This window comes from Sarcophilus harrisii, chromosome 5 (genome assembly GCF_902635505.1).
Source record: "Sarcophilus harrisii chromosome 5, mSarHar1.11, whole genome shotgun sequence".
Classification (NCBI taxonomy): Eukaryota; Metazoa; Chordata; class Mammalia; order Dasyuromorphia; family Dasyuridae; genus Sarcophilus; species Sarcophilus harrisii.
The window spans coordinates 251,791,139-251,818,782 of record NC_045430.1 but is presented as its reverse complement, the minus strand read 5'-3'; the positions used below and the strand labels follow the sequence as shown (position 1 = coordinate 251,818,782).

Sequence of the window (27,644 nt, the reverse complement as noted above, 5' to 3'; positions counted from 1 at the left end):
TGAAAATGGAAAGACCCCACTTGACACAGTGTATGTGGAACGGGTTCTGAGGGTCTGTGGGATGCTAACTGCTATTAGGTGCCTGCCTGCCTCATCCCTGTGCCCAAAGGTCATCTTTTAAAAAGTTAACTCAGGCTTCACAAATGGATATGCTCAGGAATTTGGTCGTTAGTGATTCCTTGGTCCATCCATTTGTTCATTTCTCCTCTCCCAGCTCCCAGTATTCAAATGCAGAACAACAAAACACCAGAACTGATGATCTCGTGTTCACCTTTTCCTAATCCTTTAAGGAAACAAAGGTCTTATTTCTTTACTTGAGCTGAATTTCATAGAAACAAAAATTTGGCCCCTAACTTAGTGCTGAAGAACCTAACAAGTCCAGCTTCTTTTTACATTGACTAATGTAAGCCCAGTGCTGTCATAATGAAAATCACCAGAGTGATAATTAGAATATCCTTGAGACCTTCTTGTCCATTAGAACCTCCTCAGTATGTCACATGCCTGACCAGCTGCACCTCTGAACGTTGTTGCCCCTAAATCCTTCTGGAAGCTTTGCTAATAACCACTTAATCCAGATCAAACATGACTGATGCTGATCAGAGAAGAAATGAGACGTTCGTCTTATCATTATTTGCACTAAGCACCAAATCCCATTAAAAAGGAAAAGGAACTTTATTCTCTTAAGCTCTTCAGACTCGACTCTCTCAAGTACAGATGTGACTGGCTATTTAACTATAAGCCCTTGTGCTTTCACCTCTAGGGAAGTTTCTCTTAATTGACAGAGCAGTTTCAATATGAAGTACTAGTCTTGGATGCTTGGAATTCTCAGGGTCAAATCAAGATTTGGAAAATTGATGGGATAATGGTGATGGAAATGTCTCATATCATTGATTCCCATCCTTTTATCATAGATAAAAGTTCATTTAATATAGGAAGTTCTTTCAAACTGGATTAAAAGAGGGGAGAAGAATTAAAAAGTTTTGTTCATAATAAAAGTAAATAATTCCCTACAATTCCCTTCATCATTGTTTCTTAACTGACTGGATGTCACTTTTGCTGGGAGGAAAAGGCCAGTTCCTTTTCCAGCTCATTTTACAAGTGAGGAAACTGAAGCAGACAGAGTGAAGTGACTTATTCAGGATCAGACATCTAGTAAGATGGATTTGAACTCAGGAAAGCAACTGGGCTTATCTGACCCACATGGAGCAGAAAATTGTCAAATTATCAAACTATTTGGGGCTGTCTTAAGAATCAAGTCTTTCTTTATTCTTTATTTAATTCATTATTTAAAGGAATATGTCTCTGTTGAAGTGAATATTGGGATCAAAATCTAGCTCTGGAAGGGACTTCAGAGGTTACGTGGTCTGGTCTTCTTATTTAAGAGATAAAGTTGATGAAACTCAAAGAAGTTAACTGCCTCCCTTAAGTCACTGACCATAGTCACTGACACAGGTGGGATTTGAACTCAAGTCCTCTTATTCTAGGTTTCTTACCCATTTCTGTGTCATGACCCCTTTTGACAGTCAGTCTGGCGAAACCTATGGACGCTTTCTCAGAATAATGTTTGTAAATAAACAAAATAAAAGACAATTTTTTTGAGATAAATATGCAATACCCTCCATCTAACATCACAGACATCTGCTGATGGCAGATTAAAAATCCTTTCTCTAGAATCAACCTTCTTCCCACTAGGCCATTCTTCTTCCCATTGTATCGATATTATATTGATGTGCATAGATAAAGAATAGGAATACTTTAGCCCCAATAGGCTTATTCTCTATTTAACATTGTCTGTGTAAAAATGAACACATAAGTCACACATTTTTATTTACTTTTCTGTGTGCCTGATGTTTCCCACAGAAGAATATGAACTCTGAGGTCAGAGAACTGGCTTATTTTTGTATTTTATCTCCAGAGTCAAAAACAGTAAGTAGGTAGGTAGTAACTAAGCATTTTTAAAATTTATTAGCATTTATTTAATCACTTACTATGCACTATGCTAAGTGCTAGGGATACAAATACAATAAAAAAGAGAGTCTTACACTCTAAGGGGAGAAGAGGGGACATACAAGGAATTTGTTGGGGGTAAGCATGGGTGGGGCCTGGTGGAAAAGTTCTTCCAGCCTGGAGCACAGCTGGGAGGGGGAGGAAACATGGGAAAGACGAGTAGATTAATTCATTAATAATAAGTATTAATAATGAACTGAGTATTGAAAAGTGTTTTTGAAGATAGTCTGCCTGCTTTTGGCCTGTGGAGGCAGGGGGCTATTGTGGATCTGTGAGAAGGCAAAGCAGGATGGTGGAGCTGGCTACTGAAGGTCCAGGGCACATTATTTGGCCAAGCTGTGAAGCTTTGAATAAGCTTCATCCATAGCCTCCTGGCGGAAGACCGCTAATTTATTTGTTAAATGTGTTTCTGACTTAACCGCTAATACTAATCTTTGTCCTCAGTTTATTTTCTTAGAAAGCCACTGTGATCAATAAATTGGAAAGATAAGTAGTTTTGGTGTCACAAGCCCTGCATCTGTGTGTCATTTCTGACATTTAATGACTTCAGCACCATGAGCAGGTCATTTGAACTCTTTGAGCAATTATTTCCTCATATATAAAATTGAGATAATGGGATTATATAGAGAGAGGAATGGAACTTTGCTGCTGTTGTCTAGTCATTTCAGTTGTTTCTGACCTCATTTGGGGATTTCTTGGCAAAGATACTGGAGTGTTTGCCAGTTCCTTTTTCAGCTCATTTTACAAGTGAGGAAACTGAAGCAGACAGAGTGAAGTGACTTATTCAGGATCAGACATCTAGTAAGATGGATTTGAACTCAGGAAAGAAAGTCTTCCTAACTCCAGGGTGGGCACTCTATGTACTATACCTCCTAGATGTTGATAGCTGCTCACTGATCATGGTGGTGGTTGCTGAAGGTCAGAGTGGTGGCTGTGGCATTTTGTGAAAATAAAACAAGAAGAAAATTTGCCATATTGATTCCCTTTCAGGTGGGAGCCCATTATAGGGTCATTTATGCTCTAATTTTAATTTTTTGTGTATCTTAGGGAATGAGGGAGGCTTGAGGAGAAGGAGAGAGATGGGGAGCAGCTGGTTGATGGAACCGTCAGAACACACAACATTTATCCATTAACCTTTCTGTCCTATACAGGCATGGCTTGTGGATACCCCAAAACAATGAAAACAGTAGCATCGAAAATCCCTGATCACAGATCAATGTAATGGATACAGTCACAAAAATGAACACATTTAAAATATTGTGAGAATTACCAAAATGTGCCACAGAGATAGGCACATGCCATTGGAAAAATGGCGCCCATGGAAAGCTGGGTTGTCATAAACCTTTAATTTGTAAAAAATGCAACATCTGCAAAATGCAGTAAAGCAAAGTACAGTAAAACTAAGTTTGCCTGTAATGGCTTTGACCTTTCTTGAGGCTTCAAAACTTAAATGAATTCAGGTCTTGTACTGATGGATCCTTCTTTGCATTGTGGACCTCATCATGCTTTGTGATCTTAATCTTTGTTTCCTCATAAATTCCCTATAGGAGATCCACCTAATATACTGGTCACCCTAGATCTTTTTTACATTTTATATATATTGGTCCATCTGTTATCTCTCCCTTCCATTCTAGCACCACTTTGCTCCTCTTCTAATCTTTATATTTCCTGTGTGATATTCCTCATGTCACTTTCTTCACATAGGTCACTGTTGGAAATATATTTTCATGGGTGCAAATTTCTTGTGCCCACTATCCATTGTCCTTGGGGAAACCTTGATTGTGCTCACTATTCACTGCCCTCAGGGCATCTTGATGGTGCCCACTATCCAGTGCCCAAGTGCCCTGGGGGGCATCTTGATTCTTCAGAAACCATTCTTTTATGATTCAAAGCCATGTTGCACCGATGGGAGAATAGTCATATTAGAAAGAAGGGTTTTCCATCAGAGATCAATTTGCACTTGTTGAAAGCTCTGCATTTTCCCAAATGAAATCTGGCCTGATCTTTTCTTCCTCTTCAAATCTGGACCCAACTTCAGAGATAATTATTAATTCTTTTGAGCTGTTGATAACAAGCCAGGCAAAAGAGAAAAAAAAGCCAAAGAGGTTCCCTAGTGTCATGGAGAATGTCCTAAGGTGTCCAAGTGGGAGAGTTATCAGAGAATGAACCATATCAAGTGGTCTTAGCTCAGGGTGACAATATCCCAGAATATTACACAGATTGATTCCTCAGTGATCCACAGCCACTCAGACAAAAAACATCAGTCTTAACATTGTGCAGAAGTAAACCCCAGAGGCTCAGAAATGCTTATTGTCCAGACTGGGGCACACATGTTAGATGGTTGGCTCATTGACCACATCTATCGGTCCGTATGTCCAAGGCAAGCACTACAAGTGGACAGTGGTCTAGTTACAGAACCAAAAGCTTGTTGTACTAATGTGATGCCTCAGTCTTAATCGTTTTGGTTGCATATAGTAAAATACTGCTCTGTGGTTTCATTTTTTCCCCTCCCTCCTGTGAAGAGTGACTTTCTTTTAATGAACTGCTAGGGTACAGACTAACACGCCTGCACATTTGTTTTTCTATAATTCTAAACTAAATGGTGCCTAAAGAACTTAAAAAGCCATTATGCCTGTGATTTAAAATAGCCAATAATAAGAACACTTACTTACCATTTCTGCGTTCAAAAGCTTTGCTACTCTGAGCTAGTCCACATAATAATATTCCTGGAAGTTTAATTAGTATTACATTATAAGTGCTTCTTTCCAGATGGGAAAGCTGAAAGTCCAAGTGCTTATAAATTACTTTTCTGGCTCAACTTTAGAGCAGGGACTGTCTCACTTATTGTTGTCTCTCCCCTGGCCCTTAGCAAGTCACATTGTGCAGTTTTTGAATCAGACCTGGGAATTGTCAGTGAGGAAACCCCCCACTACCAATGTGGGTAAGTACCTTCCTTAGGGAATCTAGATTTTTCTACAAAGGTTTGGTGACCTCCCTCCAGGATTTGACAGCCACATTGTGTCCGACATGACACAATTTGAGATTTTAGCTCAGGTCCTCCTGACTCCAAGCCAGCTTTCCGACCACCCGGCTATGCTGGTGCTCAATACACATTTAGGAAGTGAATGAGTATTTGTCACACTGTTATTGTGAGTCGATCAATTCTGCATTAATTATTAATTAGTAAATGTCAACAGAGTGATGAGCTCAAAGGTGTGCACTGAAGAATGAAGGAAAGGAGATGGGAAGTCATGGATCACAGTGAGCCTTAGCTTCCAAATCACAGGTTCTTGAAGATACTTTTCGACCAGACCAGCTGTTCTCTTGACAAACCTTGGTACAAGGTTTCTCTGACCTTAAAGCACAATATCAATGTGAGCCATTCCCATTTTCACCATTTGTGTTTATGGTTGTGCTCTGTGAGAACACGTACAGGAGAAGAACAAAGTGAGTCCATTCTGGAAGTGATCCCAACGTGGACAGGAGGAGCTGGAGAAGTGTCATGGGAAGCAGCCAGTTAGAAGTTACCCATGGTGGGAGGAAGCAAGGTAGAAATGAAAAAAAGTCCAGGAGGTAAGAGATTCAAGGGGAAGAAAGAATTATTGAAGTTGGTGGCCATCGGGCAAAGACTGAACAGAGCATAAAATGGAACTGACAGATTGGAAGGAGAAAGAGAAATTGAAGGAGTGAGAGGATGGCAGAATGGAAGAAAGAGAATATGGCCAATGGCTACCATTGAGATGGCTGGCCATTTGCAATAGCTGAGTGGGAGAGGAAGGGAGCTCTGATCTGTGGTGATAGAAGAAAAGAATAGAGGGACTGGGGGTCATGATGAAGGTGGAGAGCAAGTTGAGGAGGAGGTAACATGTCAGAGGTAGAGGGAAAAGCGAATGCTGTCATCGCAAAGTGTAACAGGAATGACTGGTTTGGGGGCTAAGATGAGGCAGCAGGATGGGGGAGATGGGAGCAGTGGGCATAAGCTAAGTGAATATTGAGAATAAAGAAAGGAAAGTCATGAAGAGGGTCAAGTGGCATCCCAGGAAAAAGATGTGTGTGTGTGTGTGTGTGTGTATGTGTGTGTGTGTGTGTTGGAGCATGTTTTTTTGTTCACAGATGATTGTGCACTCAATGTAGTCTCTGAGACTGAGATACAACAAAGCAGGGATAGTCTCCTTCTTTTTTCTTTTTCTTTCTTTTTTTTTTTTTAAGCAAGAAACTATTTGTTTATTTTTTATCTTGGATCTCCGTCACACAACCTGGAAGTATAATGGTTCAGAGCCTTCTCCTGTTCCTAACCAGTCCAGAAGCTGTGCTGCTTTGTTTCTGACCTGGTCCAGTTTGCCTCACCCAGTAGCTCCATTTCACTTTAGCCTTCCCTCCACTCCCCCCATTCCTTGAAGCTCATCTGACTTCTCAAGGACACTCAATCAGTTTTAGCTTAACTGCATCTCAAAACTCCTGAACTCAAGTGATCCACCTGGCTCAACTTCTCCTAGTAGCAAGGATTATAGGGATATGACACCGTACCCAGAGCAATAAGATTTTAATGTCTCATTTCCATTAAGAAGTAAACACTGCTTATTCTAGAATCATAATCTTTTCCAATCTCTCCTCTCAGCTGAATTTCTTAATCTTTTCCTACATATGCCTATTGTTTTGTTCAAAGCAAAGATTTGGAACTTTTAAAATTATCTATTTCCATCTCCATGCCTTTAATGATGCTCCTTTTGAGCTAAACATTTTCTCCTGTAATAATTCAGTTTCCCTGAATTGTAATGCCTCAGTTTCCCGGAATTATTATGGTATACCCTGAATAACATTTTTTATGGCCATCTCCCCTTCCTTATCCCATTAAACTATGGCCACTTTCACATTCCAGTGAGTCAAAAACTCCAGATGGCTTATCTCAAATGCCTGGGTAGTGCTCCTTTCTCCTGTCCCAGACTTTCTGTCTCCTGTTCCAACCTTCTTGTCCATAACCTGTCAGGGTTAAAGTTAGGATCCTTTCTGAAATTACGATTTACTCAGTGTTCTCCCCGCCTTGCCTTTGTTTCCCTTATAACTGAAGCCCTATAAAAGGTCTGTGTCTTAATTCCTAGGGGTCGGACATCTTTTGGACAAGACTCCTGTCCCATGGGCTAGCCAAAATTCTTCACAATTAAAATATTAAAACCTAATCTCTATCTTGCCTCAGTTTCTCTACCTGCCACATGCTTAAATCATCCTCATTGTTCAAGTATGAGCTAAAATGTATCCTTTTCCAGGAAGACTTTTGTAATCTCCAGGGTAGAGAAGTGAGGCATCCTTTGAATTGATATGAATTTTTTTTTTATTATTTAATATTTCCCCCAGTTAGTTTCAAACAAAACAAAATTTCTTTTTACAGTTTTTCTAAAATGTTTGAGTTCTAGGTTCTCTCGCAGGGACAGATTTTTCTAGTGCTTGTGCTAATTTTAGTCTAACCATTAATGTTAAGAAAACACAGGTTTTCTTAAGCTGGCGCCCCACCACCCATACATGGAAACCATCGCTTACAGCCAATGGAGAAACACTGAACATTGTGAATAAGCCCCACGAGGTCGGAGGTTTGCTTCCAGGGATGTTCCCCCCGATGGTGAGGTTGGGACCCACGTTCCAGAGCCAGCTCAGAACGAAGTCTGGGGGAAGAGCCGGCGGACGGCGCGGCAGACCCAAGGCCTACGAGTTCCTGCGCCGACCACCCCGCTGTACGGGTGGGAAGCCTGGGCTGTCCGCCAGCGCCGCTGGGAACGGGATCGCTTCCCTTCATTGTCTCGGGCAGGTTCTGCAGGCCCCCGGCAGGAGAAGGGACCAGGCTCGGGCCCTCCCCCTCACCGCCGCCCTTCGGACCCCACCCCGCAGAGCGCAGCCGGGCCGGCCCCTGCCAAACGCGCCTCTGCCTCCGACTGTTTTAGGGGGATTCACACCGGGCGGCGGCACCGGGAGGGCAGAAGGAAAGGTCAAGGATACTTTCGGGGTCTCTCTGCATTGTACTGCGTGGGAGTCGCCGGCACAGGCCCACCCGGGCCATCTCCTCCTCAGAGAGGGCGCTCCCCGAGCCAAGCGGGGCCTCAGGCGGGCAAGAGGAACGGAGACGTCCCCGCTCCAATGTTCGGATGTGCGCCCAGCCTGGGCTGAGCTGCGGGCGGTCTGTGAGCCACAGCCCGACACATGGGGATGTCATCGCTGTACTCTTTGAGAACAAAGGACCGCAGCCAGTAACCAGCAGGCCCGCACACTCACACTCACACACACACACTCACACATACCCACATACACACACACACACACACTCACACTCACACCCATACTCATTCACTCACACCCACATTCACACACTCACTCACACACACATACACTCACACTCACACATACCCACATACACATACACACACACACTCACACACACACACTCACACATACCCACATACACATACACACACTCACTTACACACATACACACACTCACACACACACGCACTCACACCCATACTCATTCACTCACACATACCCACATTCACACACACACATACACTCACACACACACACACACACATTCACACACACACACACACATACACACACACATTCACACCCATACTCACACTCACACATACCCACATTCACACACACACACATACACACACACACTCACACATACCCACATACACACACACACTCACATACACATATACTCACACACTCACACTCATTCACACACACATACACACACACTCACACATACTCACATACACATACACACACTCAAACATACACACTCACTCACACACACACACTCACTCCCCACACACACACTCACACTCTCACACACACTCACACTCACACACACACACTTACACTCACATACACTCACACTCACACACATCAATCAGCACGGAATGCCTGCCTTTTGTCAAATTGCTAGCACTTGAGGGGCAGCTCTGCTTAGGAGAGAATGAAAACAAATAATAACAGTTGTTCACAGTGTGACCTTTAATCACAGCCTACCTTGTGCTCATAATACAGCTGTCTCTAAAGAGCTTACGGCACTTTTCATATTATTGTTTTTTTAATCTAATCTCCAAAACATCCCCAGGAGCTTGGCGTCAAGTATTGTAATCATCATCAGTCCCGTATTACATCTGGGGAAAGAGAATTAGTGATTGAGTCTCTTATTTTTAGGAAATAGAAAATCCATTTTGGTCTCGGCTTCCTGCAGCCTTCCCAGCCTTCCTTCACTTTGCCCCTCTGCACGTGCACCGTGGCCCAGTGGTCCTGCCTCTAGGACACCCCTCACACACCCTGTCTCTGCTTCCAGCATTTCCCTGGCTGTTCTTCATGCCCCTTCTCAGCCAAAAGTCTACCTTCTCTAAGAAACATTTCCCAGTCCTCCCTGATCTCAGTGCCCCCCCTGCCCCATGATTATTTCTAATTTATCCTGGTTGCTCCTCATCTCCCCCGCCCCAAACTGAGTTTTTCGAGGGTGGGGGCTGGTTTTGCCTTTGCTTGTATCCCCAGTACTTAGCACAGTGCCAGGCTTTTTTGATAAAAAATATTTGAATCAAAAGCAGCCCTTGGAGCACTTGCCTTTAAACATGCTCCTTATAATATCATCTTCCCATGTACATCCCCCTTGTTCCCCCAGTAGATTGGAAACTCCTTTGGGGAAAAGGACTATCAGAGTCACTGTTGTCAGATAGATATGGTTACGCTCAGATAGAAATATGGGCAGTGGAGAAGCACCAGGCCCAGAGTCAAGAAGCCCTAAGTTCAAATCTGGCCTCATGTGACCCTGGACAGGTCACTTAACCCTGTGTGCCTCAGTTTCCTCATCTGTAAAATGACCTAGAGAAGGAAATGGCAAAGCACTCCAGTATTTCTTCCAAGAAAACCTAAATAGGAATCATAAAGACCCCTACAGGTTGCATAATTTAGAAAAACACATATTAACATAGCCTTTGTTGTGTTACATTTTTATTCATTTTGTTAAATATTCCCATTTACATTTTAATACAATTGGGATTACACCTGGAAGCTTGTCTCAGTATTTGACCCTTCTGATCTAGATTATAAAGTTTATATTCTTTATTCTATATTATATTCTCTATTTAAAATTGGAAGGGAGTTTGGAGCTACCTTGGGATAATCTCCTAATTTTAACAGATGAAAAAACAGGCCCAGAAGAGTTGTTTGTCCAAGTCAGAATATGAGAACTAGAGGGGAAAAATCGGCTATAAATCTCTGATCCTATAGATTCATACTGGATTCAGATCCCCTTCTCTGTTGACATAAGAGCGACTGGGCTATGTCATTGTGAGCAGTAAACTCTCGAAAGCTGGAAGACTTGGGGAAGGCAGCCTCTGGATGGATTGGGTGTCTGCCATCTGAGGATCAGCCCATCTAATGTGAGCCTAGAATGTCATCTAGATCAACTCACTAAAGACGGTCAGCTGAAGGGTGGAGGGCCCTTCTGTGTGCTAACAGAGAGAGTGCCCTCTGGATGAACCATTTGAAGTATTAATATAAGAATTAAATTAGGAAATCAAGCAAAAGTCATTTATACATAACACAAGGAGGAAAATTAAAGTTGTCTGAACTTTAATAGATAGTAATAGGTAAATAGAATGGATTGAAAAATTTCTGATGGTTTGAGCTGTATGAAAGTGGAATGAGTCGACTCAATTCCATTTATCATGCTATGCTCTGGAGATATAAAGACAAGCAAAAAACCCCAAACAAAAAAACGTCCCTGATTTTGAGAAGTTAGAGTCTAATGGAGAGGCAACATGCAAACTTCTATGTAATGATGTATGTATATATATATATATATATATACACATATGTATGATGTATATATATATATATACATACATATACATACACACATACATATGTGTGTATATGTATATATCTACATTTAGAAAAATAGATGTGTATATATGTACATATATATATATATATATGATCTATTGAAGATAATTTTAGAAGGACACTGACCTTAATGGGGTTTGGGAAAGACTCTGGGTAGAAGGTAGGACTTTAGCTGAGATCTGAACAAAGCCAGGGAGAGGAAGGAAGGAAAAGTTCAAAGGATGGGAGCTGGCCAGTAAAAGTGCCTGGAGTTGGGAGGTGACATGTCTAGTGGGAAGAACATGGAGGCCGGTGTGACCAGATCACAGAGGATGTGGGCAGATGGCAGGTGTAAGGAGCCAGAAATCTAAGAAAGGGACAAAGTCCTGAAGGGCTTTGGAGCCAAGAGGAGGATTTTCTATTTGAGAGTGGAGGTCCCTGGATCTGACCAGGGGAAGGGGAGTGATGTGGTCAGATGTGGGTTTTTGAAAGATCAGCCTCAGAGTTGGAGGCTGGAGGGGGACGAGAAGGGGACACAAGATTAGAGAGCCTCCCATCCCTGGAGATCTTCCATTCTTGTAGGGGATGGACTTCAGGGACTCTGAATCCTTTTTTTTTTTTTTTTTTTTTTTGTGGGAAGAGAAAATGAAAGTCAAATATGGAAGAAAGCCAAAAGATGAGAATCAGAGAAGATCAAAACTAACAAATAAGGATTTCAAGAAAAAAGGAGAGAAGAGAAAGGGGAGAATATCAGTGGATTATAAAGAAAAGAAAGGAAGGATGAGTAGGAGCTCATGCAGGAAATGCAGTGCATGAAATAAGAAAGATAAAATAGCTTATTTAGGCTGAAATTAATTCACAAAATCAGGCTGCTCGTTCCGTTCTTAACTTATTTTCTTCCTGTAAAAGGCCTAGTAAATCCTACTAAAACCCTCTTTATCCCCTGAGCTTTCACCAGTGGTATCTCCAATTCTTACAAGCCTGGTTCTCCAGTACTTGTCAAAAGACCAAGTGGAGAATCTCTTTCTGTATCACTCTGTAGTCGCTGTTAACTCTTTGCTTTGGGGAATCTCAGCAGCCCAGAGATGGCTCCCTGCCTCACTTTTACTCTTATGCTCTCCTTAAATCCCCCATCTTGGAAACTAGAGTTGCTGTGGCTGAACCAACTCATGGATCCTCTTGAGCTTTTTTATGGAAGCAGGTGCTCGGTTGCCAGGAAGATGGCTTCTCTCCAAGGCTAGAGTCAGAGAGTTTTCAGTTTCACATGGATTTGTCCTTAGAGGGGCTTGAGATCATAAGTTAAGATCTAGAAGGAACCTTCCATGCCATCAAGTCCAACCCTTTCATTTCACTCATCAGGAAACTGAGGCACAGGGAAGTCAAGTGACTTGTCTGTATTACACAGCTAACAGCTCAAGATAGGATTTGAACTGAGTACCGCCGGACTCTCAACTCTTGTGCGCCATCACTTAGAGGGCTTTAATGGTGTTTGTTTTTTGTGGTAAAATTCATTTTGATTCATGCTCCTCACGGAGACTTGTGCTTAATGGTCTGAGCTCTTTGGGGCTTGCCCTTCGTGGCCTGCTGCTGTAACCCTTGCCTCCCAAACCTTCCATGCTGTCGAAACTCCGTAAATTCATATTAACTATAAAAAGGAGAGAATCGATTTCCAAAGGTGAACTTTCAAAGGGCAATGTGAGTCAGTTTACTTTTCCCTAAACTAAATTCTTCTCCCCTGTTTGCATATCGCCGTTGTGCAAAGGAACTATCTTATCTCCTGGTAAAGCATCAGTTCCTAAGTCATCCCAAATGTGTGAGATACATGGGTGCACCCCATGCACCCCCCCCACATCCACCCCCTTTCCTCACCCGTGCCCTTTAATCTTGCTCTCACCTCCCCTGTTGCCTGAACTGTTGGTGTGCTCTAATAAGGAGGCTGACAAAGGATGGATCCCTGTTATTTCGCACTAGCTGCTGTGTGTTTTTCACTTTCCCAGAGATCTTGAAAGCTACAGCAAAACCCTAATTTCTAATCCCCTATTCTTTTCTAACATGGATGGCCTTCACTTTCTTGTGCCTTGAAATCTGCTTGGCTTCCAAGGAGAGTTTCTGGGAGAGAAGGGAGACGGGGGTCCAATTTTTCCTCTTTCAGAAACAGCTGGCGATTACTCAGGGTTTATGCAAATAAAGGTCAAAGCCATTTCCTTGAAAGGGTAGTAAGCATTTCAGTCTGGCCATTGCTTTCAAGAAGGCTCCTTCAATTGCCAGGAAAGGTACCTAAGGAGGGGGCTGAAGGTAAATCTAACCTCAAGCATCATTGCTAACCAAACTGGAGCATCACAAGCATTTCCTTTTTGTGTTTTCATCTGGCCTGGTCATATTCCCAGTCCCATCTCCCATTTCTTTATAAAACTCTGGTCTAGTGAAACATTTTGGATTTATGCTACAAGCCTCAGTTTTCTTCAGTTGGAGGAACAGAAATAATAACTGGTATTTACATGCAAGATTTATGCATCTTAGATTGAGAAGGAACCTTAGAGGGTCTCTAGACCCAACTCCCTCATTTTACAGAAAACCGAGGTCAAAAAGTTAAATGATTTTCCTGAAGTTACTCACACAGGTCTTCAACTACACATCCCATTTTCTTTTAACTGTATCACACGCAGATTAAACAGCTCCTTCTGAATGAATTAGAAGTATAGCTTGTTGTTACTTAGTCGTGTCTGACTTTTGTCACCCCATTTGGGTTTTCTTGGCAAAAATACTAGTTTGCCACGTCCTTCTCCAGCTCATATTACAGATGAGAAAACTGAGGCAGATGGGATGAAGTGGCTTGTGGTCTGAGGCCATATTTGAATTTATCTTCCTAACTGCAGGCAGAGCCACTAAGCTGCCAGACATTAATTAAGTCTTTTATAATATGTGTAAGGGACTGGGGACATAAATCCAAATTATAAGGAATATAACTGGAACCAGACAACAACAGAACCTTATGTCCTTTTTAGTAGGAAGGTTGGGACCCATTTGATTTGATGACTGTTCTGAGACCCTTTTAGGTAACTGATGTAGGGAAGATCATACAATTTAGGATAGGGAGGGATTATTAGCCTCATTCTACAGATGAGAAAACTGATTATAAAAAGGGGAAGTGATGTCCTCAGGAGGTAACATGCATAGAAAGGGGCCAAGCTAAAATCCACATTCAAGACTTCTGATGATAGATGATAGAGCCAAGTATCAAGAGAAGCAGCATCAGATCCAGCCTGCTGACTCACGTAACAGAAAGGGGAAAAGCTGTATGTGGGCCATCGCAGCAAGAAGCATATGAGCATTACCCTGGCTTCTTAAGGTACAGAAGTTAAAAGGGGGATTCTTTAGTGAATTTTTTTTTTTTTTTTTGCAGACACCATTGTTTTCCACACCTCAGTTAGCCCATTTGGATCTCTTGCTGACATCTGCCACTCAATGCTATTGAACTCCCTGACCTATCAGCAGTCCTTTCCTTGGCAAAAATGACAATTCCCCAAATCCCAGTAAGCGAGGTGAAGTGAAAGCTAATTTTATAAGAGAGATTCATCCATTCAAATAGACATAACCACATAGATAAAAATGCTCCTCTTTAAAAACATTTCTTTTTCAATTTGTTTTTTATTTCTTTTCTATTTATTTTTCACATCTACTTTTTTCTTATTGTGAACATTTCCCCCACTGAGTGATGTGGTTTTGTCTGAGCAATCCTTGAAAGGACCAATTGGTCCTGGAATTCCTTGTGCATATTAAAACTGTAAATCTCCCTGTCCTCTGGAAGAAATCTTCTCCATGCATTTAATAATCAAGTTCATCTTTAATTAATGTGGCGATATCTTGCCACAAAGGTGAGTTCTCTTGTGTTTTCTGATTGCCCTTGAATATTGCCTTGAGATTGAAGCTGAGTCTGTGCATTGATTTCTAGGTACGAGGACTGTCACCAGATCAGCTCTAGTCTTGCCCCAGGGACCAAGCCCTCTCAACAACACTGTGTCTGAAACCAAGATCAAACTGATGAGAGAGTAAGTAGTGGATCGCCATATTGGGAAGTTGGGGAGGTAGCCCAAGTTACAACAAATATCAGACAACCTTGGGATGTTATTGCAACAGATGCGTTTATGAGAGAGGCCATTTGCCCAAGGACAAATAGCTACACTTGACTAATTTGAAGTTAAATTGCTTTAGTAAAAAAAAAAAAATCCCATCAAGAAATCTTAAACCTGTCTTGTCTGAATTCCTTTTTGGAGTCACTGGAGGATAGATACCCAACAGCTACCCAAATAACTCCTGTCTGAACCCACAGATTTGTCTCTGAATTTGTACTGCTTCCTGTTGTGTTATTGGATAAGTGGGTATACGTCCACTAACCTTGCCACAAAAATCTAATTTTTGTGTTTGTGAGTTTGTTGTGATGGTGGTGCTATATTGTCATCTTGAGCAGCACGCTCCCAAATTGTAGCTGGGACCAGTAACTTGACCCCAAGGGTTGCAGGGTGAGAAGAAGATTAAAGTAATCATTACTCAGGCACCTACTGGCGGCAGATTTGTGGGCATCTCCCTCCTCTCCACAAGTGTACCTAACTCCTTTCCCCCATTTTTTGTGGCTGCAGCAATCCATAACTAGCGTGGGGGCTCTGAATTCTGGACCAATGATCAACAAAGAGCTCTTCTTCCTTTTTCTGGAGTGGGGGGATAGAATGAGAAGTAAGGGATGAGCAAACTTGGATGCGATCTCATTATGTCGTTCCCCCCCAGAACTTGCACTTTGCCCAAGCATCTTTATTTCTGTTGAGAACTCCATCATCCTTCTAGTCATTCAGAGTCACCACATCATTGTCAACTTCAGTTCCTCCTTCTCATTTATCTCATGTATCCCATCAGTTCTAGGTATTATTGTTTCTACTTCTATAAAATCTCTCATATCAGTTTCCCTTTTCTCTCTACTCACACAGCCACCTCCCTAGCTCAGACCCTCATCTCCTCTTCCCTGGATTCAGAATTGATCTCCATTCTTAATCTCCATTCTTTAGTGCTCTCCCCATCTCATGGTACTCCCCATACCTGTCAAGGTGATTTTCCTAAAGGAACAAACCTAATCATAAGCTCAATAAACTCCTGTTGATTCTGGAATCAAATGTTATTTTATTTCAATTGGGTGTCATCCTTTTTAAATTCTGTTTTTGTGTTTTATAATTTTCATAATAATATATTAGAACCTGTATATAACTTACAATTAAGAAACTAAATACATATTGGGAGGAGAGCTCAAAATTTCTTGTACTGATAAGTTTGTGTTTCAAAATAGTTCGAAGACCACTGATCTACAGAAAAGTCTGAAAGCAGAACAAAACAAAAAATATTTTCCAATCCAGTACTGATTAAGGTAATTAGATGCTTTGTACAATCAGATCCTTTATGACCTTATACTAGTATAGAGAAAAGAGCTTGAGAGAGTCCAAATGAAATGCTAACTCTTCTACTCAATATCTGTATAACCATGCACAGAACTCAAGCTCTCTGTGCCTCAGTTTCCTCATCTGTAAGAGGAAGAAGTTGGACTGATGGAGAGGCCCTGATATCTCTTCTAGCTCTCAATCAAAGAGCTTATGAGAGAAACCAGGAATACCAACTCCAGATATTTGGAAGTATAGAAATTCAGAATGCCTCTAATAATGTTTTCTAGCAACAAAACTGTAGTTGGAGATCTTTGTTAAAACAAAATGTTATTTGAAGCTGCTAAATCTTGTATTATTTTGACTGTGGCTCCACTGTATTTGAATTGTTTCTTTCTGGATTCTTGAAATATTTTCTCCTTGATCCAGGAGTTCTGGAATTTGACTATAATATTCCTAAGCGTTTTCATTTGGGGATCTCTTTCAGGAACTATTTGGTGAATTCTTTCAATTTCTATTTTACTCTCTGGTTCTGAAATATCAGGACAATTTTCCTCGATAATTTTTTGAAAGATTATGTCTAGGCTCTTTTTTTTATCATAGTTTTCAGGTAGATCAATCATTTTAAAATTATCTCTCCTGGATCTATTTTCCATGTCAGATGTTTTTCCAATGAGATGTTTCACATTGTTTTCTATTTTGTTATTTTTATTGTTTCTTAATTTATCATTAAATAATTAGTTTCCATTTGCTCAATTTTCAAGGAATTATTTTCTTTAGTGAACTTTTATACTTCCTCTACCATTTGGCCAATTTTGTTTGAGACATTCTTCTCATTAGCTGTTTGTATTTCCTTTTGTATCACTCTTATTTCTCTTCCCAATTTTTCCTCTGTCTCTTTTACTTGATTTTCAAAACCCTTTTGAGCTCTTCCATGATCTGAGACAAATTCTTATTTTCTGGGAGACTTTGGATGTAAGAGCTTTGACTTCATTATCTTCTTCTGAGTGTGTGTTTTGATATTCTTTGCCATCACAGTAGCTTTCAGTGATTAGAATCTTTTTCTATTGTTTGTTCATTTTCCCAGCCTGTTACTTGATATTTAATTCTCTGTTAAAATGGGGCTCTGTTTCCAGGGTGTCCCAAGCTTCAGGGGTGTTATGCAGCTGTTTTCAGAGATCCTTCTAGGAATCTGACCATAAATAGTGTTTTCTGCCCTACAATTGGGAGGAAGGTCCCTGCCCCACTGTGACTATACTTTCTAGTGTGTTAAAGCAGTAGAGTCCTTCCTCAGTGCTAGTAAAGAGACCTCCCATGGGCTGAGGCTTCCAGAAGCTGCCACTGCCATCACCCCCTCCTGATTTGCTGGTTTCCCAGGGCCCTCTCCAAAACTGTTTGTTTAATACTTGAGGAATGATTAAACACTATATGTACATATATTATATAGAGAAACATAGGAATACTGATATAATGGAATATTATGGCGATGACAGCAAATGATAAATTTGAAACATGTAATGAAATGTGGAAAGACTTAGTGTAGTGATGCAAAATGAGATCAGCAGAATTAGAACTATAGTGAAAAAATGAAAGTGAAGGAAAATTCAGAGGTATTAAAATTTTAGATAGACCTGGAAGGAGAGGCAAACTTTTTTTCTCTTTGTGCTTGTTGTTTGTTCTACTGAAAGGGCTTTAGGCAAGTGTTTCCTCTATTTTATGGTATGTTTATTTGATTATTAGGTTTAAAATTTAATTTTATTTATATATGTATATACATATACATATGTATTTATACATATGTGTGTGCATGCCTATGTATGTATGTAAATACGATAATTCTTTGATTTTATCTTGATGAATATCACTCCTTTGTGATTTGGGAGGTTTTTTTGTCTTTTTTTTTCCATCTTTGAATTCAATAAATCTGAATTGGAAACCATAAGGAAAGGTCATCAATAGCAATATAGAGTAGCTAAATGAAGGATTCCTCTGGCTCTTGAATGTCATAATTCAATAATGTGGATTCCAAGTGCATGTTTCTTAGTATTTTCTTGACTGCACTTTAGCCTGGCATAAATTTAAATCTAGCAATGAATGTCAAGTTCGACAGTGAAGAGCCAAGATAATGCGGGATATTTTCTTTTACAGAATTTTGGCAAAATAAACCAAACCTGGATTCTCAGTCATCAGCTCGTGGTCCACAAGAGCTGAAGACTTGTACCTTCTTCCTTAGGTAGACTTCTTTGGACTTTTGCTTTATGACAGTTAGGTAGTACAGGGGGATAGAGGGCTGGGCCTGGAGTCAGGAACACCTGAGTTCAAATTCTGATTCTATAGTTCTTAGCTCTGTGACTTTAGGCATCTTGAATCCCGAGGCTTTCCCAACCTCAGCTTTCTCATCTTTAAAATATCACAGGAAAGTTGTAGGGATTTTTAAGCCATGTAAAGTACTTTGCAACTTTATAAGTGCTTATCATCATCATCATCAATCATCCTTCCATGTCCATATTTGGAATACATAAAGAGAGACTTTCATTCCTTTTATAATAGTTATACTATTTTTCAAATAATTGTTTCTGACTTATAATTACGTCATTCCAAATGAATCCAATTACACCTCTTAACATGAAAAGTACCTGAAGAATTTCTCTCTCAGCTGGGGAAGAGGCTGGAAATTACTCTTCTCACCTTTGGTCTTGATTGTGTTAATTCAGCCTGTGATTAGCTGCTCTACAAGAAATGAGTCAAAATGCTTGATTAATCCCATTTTCTCAAGGAGGTCACCACAAGACTGTTCCTGTTTCCACAGGCAAGAGCATACTCTCTCTCCCTTCCCCTTCCTTTTATAGCTTCCGCTTTCAGACACAAGATGAAAACAGAATTAATGCACATTAGAATTCATCATTTCCAGTGGAAGTAGGATAAAAAAAAACTAAACTCTTGGTGTTCAAAAACAACAACTACAATTATTGAAGCTCTAGTTTAGGAGTCCCCAGAGACTATATTTATAGATCTCCAAAATGGCCATCCTAGAAGATATCATCATCCTTTCTGTTTATTTTCTAAATTCCTTGTTCCCAATGGGAAGAGAAATGCAGCAATTTTTCTCCCCTGGTTCAGATAAGTGATTGTCAGCAAACCACCTCCTCACCCTAATCCTGATGAATCATATTAACACTTCAGAGAAATAAAAAAAGATTTTTCGCATAAAAGAGGCTGTTATACAGCCTCCCTTCTACAAAGTTAAATCCTTAATCTCAGTGCCTCTGTTGTATGTGGGAGAATCCAGACAATGAGCAAACTATAGAAAGTGACTAAAGCTCCATGCAGAAGAATCCCACTCCCATTGAAGAGTGTGGAAATATCATTTAGTTGGGCAATTTAAGGAGAAAGACGAGTAGATACTATTGCTGGGTGGATGCAAGATTGCCCATAGCCTTGATGCCTTTAGGCAGATTTGATTGGACAGATAGAGGAATATAGCTGGAGCTGTGGACATACTCAGAGAATCTTTTCTCCCATAAGCATTTTAGGTGCTGATCCACTGAAAAGGCAACTATAGAGAAATTGGAGAATGTCTGGGAGTCTTGGGCAACTGTTCTTGGTATCTACCCTGGAGTACAGAGGATTAATTCATCAGAAGGGCAAGTCTGTGATACACAGCAATTCAAATACAACCTAAAGGGATTCATCTGATTTATTTGAAGCTGAGCGCAAAACAGTTGATTTAGCAAGAGACCAAATGTGAGCAGTGATCCAGGAGGTACATCCCTGGGTAGTTTCTGCTAAATCCTGAGCTCTGAATAGTTTATTGGGCATAAGATAAAAAGTCTTGTCTCTAGTTTCTCGGTGTCTGAAGAACACTTGAGAATGGGAAGACAATTCAAGTGAGGCATTCAGGTGACTGATACTGATCTAGCCAAGTGAGGGATTATTAGCTGATGGTCAAGGCTACTACCAGCAAAATTTGCCATTGAGGGTGAATTCACAGAATACATCTGGTATAGATAATATGACACAATCACAGTTCAAAAATTTAAGATAGATGAACAGGTAGAAGGCAGAGCCTTGAAGATCTTGGCTCCTTTAGCCAGAGACCCTGGGACATTGTGAGAGGTTCCTGTTGGGCAGATTTCAGACTTGGTGGAAAGCAGCAGAGCAGGGATGGGCCAGGTTATGGAGGAGCTCCCATGAGAAGTAAAGGCAAGAAGAGATGCTTTGGGGGGCTTGCTATTTCTATTTTAATTTTAAAAAATTATACACACATACCCCCAAATTTTAAGTCACTATTTTTAGCTGCTCTAGGAAAGCTTGTTTCTGAATTTTAGAACTCTAGAGCGAAGTCCTATTCACCCTATCTCAGTTGTTATGTGACTGATGCAGAAAAACTTATTCTGCAGCTATCCTTGTATGTACCCTATTTGACACCAAAATAACCACTAACTCCATATTAAACTACTTCTCAGTCATGACTGTCCCCATCTCCGACTATATGTGGTATCTGCCAGACTCACTGGACACTGATTGGAATCAAGAGTGCTTTAAACTATACAGAAGAGAAAACCCGCTTAAGAGACTTGAACAGAGTTAGAATTTGAGAATCGAACTCATGAATTTGTATTCTGTGCAAAATATCTCTTTTTCCTGCAGCTCTGAGTTTCAGAGGTCACTCGAAAGAATGAGATCTAGTTAATGATGAGGTTGCCAAGGGAATTCTCTCTTGATTAGGGAAACATGATGCACGGAGATACCACGTCTCTGCAAGATTTCCCTTTTTCCCCTCTGTTGACTATGAGGAAGATTAGATTATAGAGACTGTGAACAAAGATTTTAGAAGGTCAAATATAGTTTCTGCTTAGAAGAAATACTGATATTTTCTCCTGATACTAAGTAAGCAGATAGTTGTTTTTTGTGTCAAAATAACTAAGGTGGAACAAAGTTAAAAATAATATCTCAAAATGAAATAAACTGATTTTACAAAAGAGGGAACTAATTTCAGAAACACTATGTCTCATTCAAGGTCACAGCTGATTTCCTCACTTTAATGAGAGATACAGTCTAGGGTAAGATTAAGAGAAATACACCTAAGTACAAATTGAATACCTTCTTCTGTTATCCTCCCATTTATCTATTATCTATTATCTTCCATTGTCATCTGACAGCTGAAGTTTAGCAGAAAAAGTATTCAGTGTCCCACTGCTTAGGATCAGAGATTTAGCATGGAAAGGGACTTTAGAAACCAGCTGATTTTTATCAGTGAAGAAACTAAATGGCAGAGAAGTATCACACAGCTCTTAAGTGCTAGAATTTGAATTCAGATCCTCTGATTAAGCACAGGCAGCATTCTTCTCAATCCATCATGTTGAGTCATACTCCAACTCTCCAACTCCAACAAACTTCTCATGTTTGTATATCTTCTCTCTCCCTTTATATTTTTCTTTCCCCCTTTCTTTCTCCCCCTCTCTTTCTCTTTCTTCCCCCCCTCTCTCTTTCTCTGTATTTTTCCCCTGTGAGTGTCTGTCTCTCTTTCTCTTCCCCCCTTTCTCTGTCTCTGTCTGTTTCTCTCTTTGTCTCTGTCTCTCTATCTTTCTTTCTTTCTCTCTCTCTCTCTCTCTCTCTCTCTCTCTGTGTGTGTGTGTGTGTGTGTCTTTTTGTCTCTGTCTCTGTCTTTCTCTCTCTCTGCCTCTGTCTCTCTCTGTGTCTCTCTTTGTCTCTGTCTCTGTCTCCCTTTCCCCCCCCCCCCGTTTCTCTTTCCCATTCTCCCCTTTCCTCATCCTCTCTCGTTCTCCCTCCTTCTCTCTTTCATTTTTGCTTAGGAATAGAAAACTTTATGGAAAGGCTATGTCACATATAGGAAACAGTAATGGAGTTATAAGATTCAAACTCTGATCATGTCCTTAAATGGTTTACAATATCACTGGAGGAATAAGATCATTACAACTTTGAAAAGATAGCTCTACTAGATACTATATGATAAAATACCAGATAAGTAAATGAACAATAAGGTGATAAAAATGGAAAGGAAAAAGCTCATTTCCATGCGAGGAGATCACACCCACCCGAATTTTAGAATGAACCTTTTCATCCATGGGAATCTTGCATTGTGATTTTCTGTAGGACAGTGAGGCAGTGGACAGCATTCTAGACCTAGAATTGGGAAATTCTAAATTCAAATCCTGCCTCAGACATCTGCTCACTGTGTGACCCTATACAAGTGTCTCAATCCCTGTCTGTCTCAGTTTTCTCATCTATAAAATGGGGATAATAGTAGCACCTACCTTTCTCCAAAATTGTTGTGAAGATAATATTTGTAAGACATTTACAAAGCCTAAAGTGCTATGTAAATGCTGGCTATTAGACCAATTCCTGCCCAAGCAGTATTTCTTATTTCTTAGTTATTAGTGTAATTTCTTAGCTCATAATAGTCTTTTTTTTCCCCCAGGCAATTGGGATTAAGTGACTTGCCCAGGGTCATACAGCTAGGAAATGCTAAGTGTCTGAGGTCAGATTTAAACTCGGGTCCTTCTGACTTCAGGGATAGTGTTCCATCTACTGCACCACCTAGCCGCCCCCACTCATGCAATTTTGTAAAAGACAACAATTTCAAGAATAACGTTTGCTCTTGACATAGACCAAGCCTGTTGTTATGAGTAAGCACATCTTGGAATGGGATTCTTAGGCAGGGGAGTGCCGTGGAGGGGCCTGGTAGAGCTTCAGCCTCTATTTTTGCTACTTTGTCACCTTTTTGATTGTCCCTAAGTTCCTTAATTTTCCAGGTCCTCTGTGAAATGAGGGCTTTGTGTGATGAGGATATGTAAGGTCTACTCAACTCTAAATCTCTGATCCTTTGAAGTGACCAGAAATGGTTTATCATATCAAATTGGATGTATTAATCAATCAATGAAAATTGAGTAAGCAAGTACCTACTATGTGCCGGGCATTGTGCTGAATGCTGGGGATACACGAAGAGGCAAAGAAGAGGCCTTCAGGGAGTTCCCAAGTCAGAGTACCCAGTAGCAATGAAGATACCTCCTAGAGATAAATCCATTCATCTGATCAAAAATTTTCTTTGGCTAATAGATAGTTAATAAAAGCTGTATCTGGTGGAAATAATATTCCAGGCAATTTTATATTTGCATCCATTGTCTGGATCCTTAGAAAAAATACCTTGTTATTAATTACAAATGATCCTTTTTTTTCTTTTGTTATTTTAAAAGAAATGAATGGGGGGGAGGGGTTGGTTGCATCTTCCTTTACTAATGCTCTTGTCTATCTCTCCACTTCCACACACATAGCTCCATTTGGTCTTTGCTGTCTCTGTGTTCTTCTTGGGCCTTGTAAAAACAGTTCTTAGGTTTACTCTGCCTTACTAATGTTTTCAATCCCAGTTGAGTATATAAATAGAGTATAATGTCCTTGTATTGTTTTCAATAAGGCTGCACACAGCTTAAACGGTTTCCATTTGCAGAGTAATCAGCATTATTTTGAAACAATTCTTCCTGTTTATGATGTATTTACAATAATTAAGATGGCTGTTTTTAAGACTATTTCCAAATACCTGTAATCTGCTCAGTCCCAAGAATTACAGGCCCCGCTGGGTACCACAGGTTGAACAAGAACCCTCAGTGTTCCTTGCTTGATTAGTTGAGCTTTGTATATAATGGGTTTTCAGTCTGCCACTGTAGAAACAGGGTAGAATTTGGCAGGTTTTATTCCCAGCTATGGAAAAGACCAAAGATGTCTCGGCTAGCTCTTTCTTGGTTTTGTCCCCCAGGCTCTCGATGAGAAAGCTTTGATCAATGTTGATAAAAAAAAAAAAGTATGGATCTCTTCCTGGTGTTGATCTCTCCCAACTTGTTGTTTTATGCATGCTAACTTTTGAACCACTTCCCTAAATTCTGCCTTCCATGTTCATTGATCCCCACAGACACTCAACATCTTAGATGCTGTTCTGGGAATCCAGGTATCCAGCCTTGCTACTTTGCCACTGAAAACCTCAAAGCCTTAGTCTTCCCACTTGCTGCTGTTGTGGGTTCCTATTAATAATAATAGCTAGCATTCATATTGTGATTGTACTTTAAAATTACTATCTCATTTAATTATCACAAGGATCATGGGAGGGGGTGTTTTGATTATTCCTGTTTTACAGCTGAGGAAACTGAGGCGAACACACTGAGTGACCTTCCCAGGGTCACAGCAAGTGAGAATCTGAAGCCAGATTTGAAAGTAGCTCTTCCTGACTTGAAGCATCATCATTCACTCTTTAATCATCAGAACATATTCCCAAACCCTTTCACTACGGCTTCTGCTCTTTCCTGAAAGCCTCCCAGCCCAACAACAGGCATTCCACCCCTGGAGAGATCCAGATAGAAAAAAGTGTCCTCAAAATCCACATAACCCCCCAGTGGAGGAGAAACCCCAGAAGAGACTAGACTTGAGGTGATTTTTGGAGGTTCTCCAAAGATAGCTTTGAGGAATGGTGGACGGTGCAGGTCTGGGAGTCAGCACACCCTTAATGTTATCCTTCCCAATGGAATTGATTGACCATTGTCCAAGTTTGTAGATGAGGAAACTGATGTCATTGGAGCTTAAAAGAACTGACCAAGGTCCGAAAGATAATAGAAGAATTGGGATTAAAAAGTCAAGAGCTCTGTTAGCTGTAGTTGTCTTTAATGTGTGAAAGATTGGGATTGGGGTTTTTTTTTCCCCTTCCTTCTGTGGGTCAACAATAAAAGGTTAGATCCTTGGAAGAACAAATTAACTCTTTCATGACACAAAAGCACCATTTTAATGAGAAATTAGGATGTCCATAACATTTTTCTTAATTTACAAAAATCCATCCTTGGCATAGGAGAGGCAGTTTGTCATTGGGAAAAGGAGGCCATCGTTGGAGTCTGAAGGTCTGTGGCTCTGACACATCTTGACCCTGTGATCTGGGCAAATCATTTAATCCTTAGGGCTTCAACTCAAAAAGATGATCATTTGCCAAATTGGTCCTGATTTTCCCTGATAAAGTTTTTCTCATTGGAAATTCCCTTTACTGATGAAGGTGTAGGTCTGAATCCCCCAGTCCTCTGGATTATTGTAAATTTTCTTTTCTGTAAAATTTGTGCAATTTTCACCTTTCTTTGTATTCCTTGTGCTTAACATAGTAGGTGCTAAATAAATAGTTATTGACTGACTGGTGCTGCTCTGATTGAAACAGGAGCTTTGACCTGCTCCATTTTCTGACCTTTGGGCTATTCTACTTTTTCAAAGATAAGTGGTACAAATTCCGCCCTCCCCATATCAGAAACCCCTCACATTAATGTTAAACTCGGTATGTTCAGCCTATCAGCTTAGCCCCCAGAATCCCTGAGCTCAAGTAATCGCCATCCTCAGCTTCCCTGCTGGCAGAGATAGCAGCCATAGACCACCATCCCTGGGCCCCTCCTCAACTGTTTCTCCAACCATCCACTCTTCTACTTGTCTCTGATAACTCTGTGCCATTCGGACTAACAAAGTTGCCTTCAGTCCTGTTCAGTCACTTCCTCAGGAAAGAGAACACAAAATAGAAAATGGACCCATTTCCATGGGGAGATCTAGGCAGGATCAAATGATAATTTCTCTTCCCTTTATCTCCTTCATGGAGACTAGAAATGGAGCACTTGAACATGGAAGAACTCTAGCCAGCATAGTATCAGCCAGAAGCTCTCTTATTTTCAGTGAAATAACATTCTGCTTTCTTCATGGAGATGGAGGGTGAGGGGGGGCAATCAAGACTCTATTTAGTCCCTTTACCTACTATTTAAATACCATTTCCTTTCAGTTCTGGGCTACCATTTGGCCAGAAGCATCCCAAGAGATCATCATCCCTAAAGGTCTAAATACTGAGTCACCGTGAACTTTGAGACCCTGGATATGTCCAGGGGAGCCAACACTTCTTGGAATGAGCCTCTGGGGCCAACTCACTCTCTTTCTAGAAATATGGAGGGAATGGGTAGCATGCTCCCACTGGCTCCAGAAATTAGTAATAGAATTGGGAAGAGAACTTGGGGATCTCTGAGCCCTTATTCCTGGTTGTACTTTTTGGAAATTGGTATTGGGTGTCTATTAAAAGCAGGCAATTGTGAGAACCTTCCAGGGAGTCATACAAAAAGTCAACTCATTCTCAAGGTCTCTTTGGAATAGATTCATAGGAGACAAGTAACAGGACAGGGACAAGGACAGGAAACAAGCATTTTCTCACTCCCTACATCTTCCTTAAAATGCTGTTATTTTAAGGATCTGCTTCTGATTTTGCTCATTGGCATTTTCTCTCCTTCTTTAACAATTAGTCACTAGAGTGACTTGAATATCTCTGTTTTCAACCTTTGTACATCAAAAACTTACATCCTGGAGGAGCTGGGTGGTGCAGTGGATAGAGCACCAGCCTTGGGTCAGGAGGACCCAAGTTCAAATCTGACCTCAGACACTTAACACTTCCTAGTTGTGTGACCCTGGGCAAGTCACTTAACCCCAATTGCCTCAGCAAAACAAACAAAAAACCAGCCAACCAACAACAACAACAACAAAATGCATCCTTAGTGAAACAGGTCAGGGCACAGGCAGGAAAGAAAGGCTTTGAAAATTTCAAGAAGGGTCATGGATCCTGAGCTTTCATGATGTCTCACAAAAGGAAAATGGGTAATTTACAGGTTGTTGGTACAGTCAATTCTTCAACCCTAAAAAGTTGGCTTCGTCCTTTAAAAAGTATATTAAAAGTGACTTAGATTCAAGAGAAGCAGATGGGAGAAAGCAGCCTACTCCTACTGCCAGAGAGATCCAAGGATTCCCTTTCTTTCTTGCAATACTCAAAATTTCTCCCAGATTTAGTCCAGGACATTCTTAAAAACTCTCTAGGAAGCTTTTACTTGTGCAACTGAATGTTCCTAAAATTTGCAAACCCTTCTTCCAGTCAGATAAATACTCATTTGGGGACACAAGATTTTTTTCTCCTTTCAATGCCTTTTTCTGCCCTTTTTATTTTAATAATAGCAATAAAAATAGTTAGCATGTATGTAGTACTTCAAGATTCCCAAACACTTTACACATATGTTATTTCATTTGACCCTCCTTCATAACTTTGTGAGGTATATACTATCCCCATTTTACAGATGGCAAACTGAGCTAAAAGGATTTCAGTGGTTTGCTGAGGGTCACAAACTAGTAAGTATATGAGGCAAAGAACTCAAATGCTCCTGACTCCATGTCCAACACTATTCACTGTATAACCTAGTTATCTTCATTTTATAATTATAATTGCCTGACCATCCCAACAAAATTTTGGAGCTGTGAAACAGCAAAAGTGAACTTCTCTAGTCCTGCCTT

The 27,644-nt window shown here is 40.6% G+C and overlaps 1 protein-coding gene across 1 annotated transcript in view; it reads left to right on the top strand.

Moving 5' to 3' along the window:
• The window catches only part of NEK11 (NIMA related kinase 11), a 244,214-nt gene that overhangs the window by 186,412 nt on the left and 30,158 nt on the right, over window positions 1-27,644 (top strand). Inside the window, 1 exon segment of the mRNA XM_031940247.1 lies at window positions 14,828-14,924. Coding sequence (XP_031796107.1) covers window positions 14,828-14,924 — 97 coding nt within the window.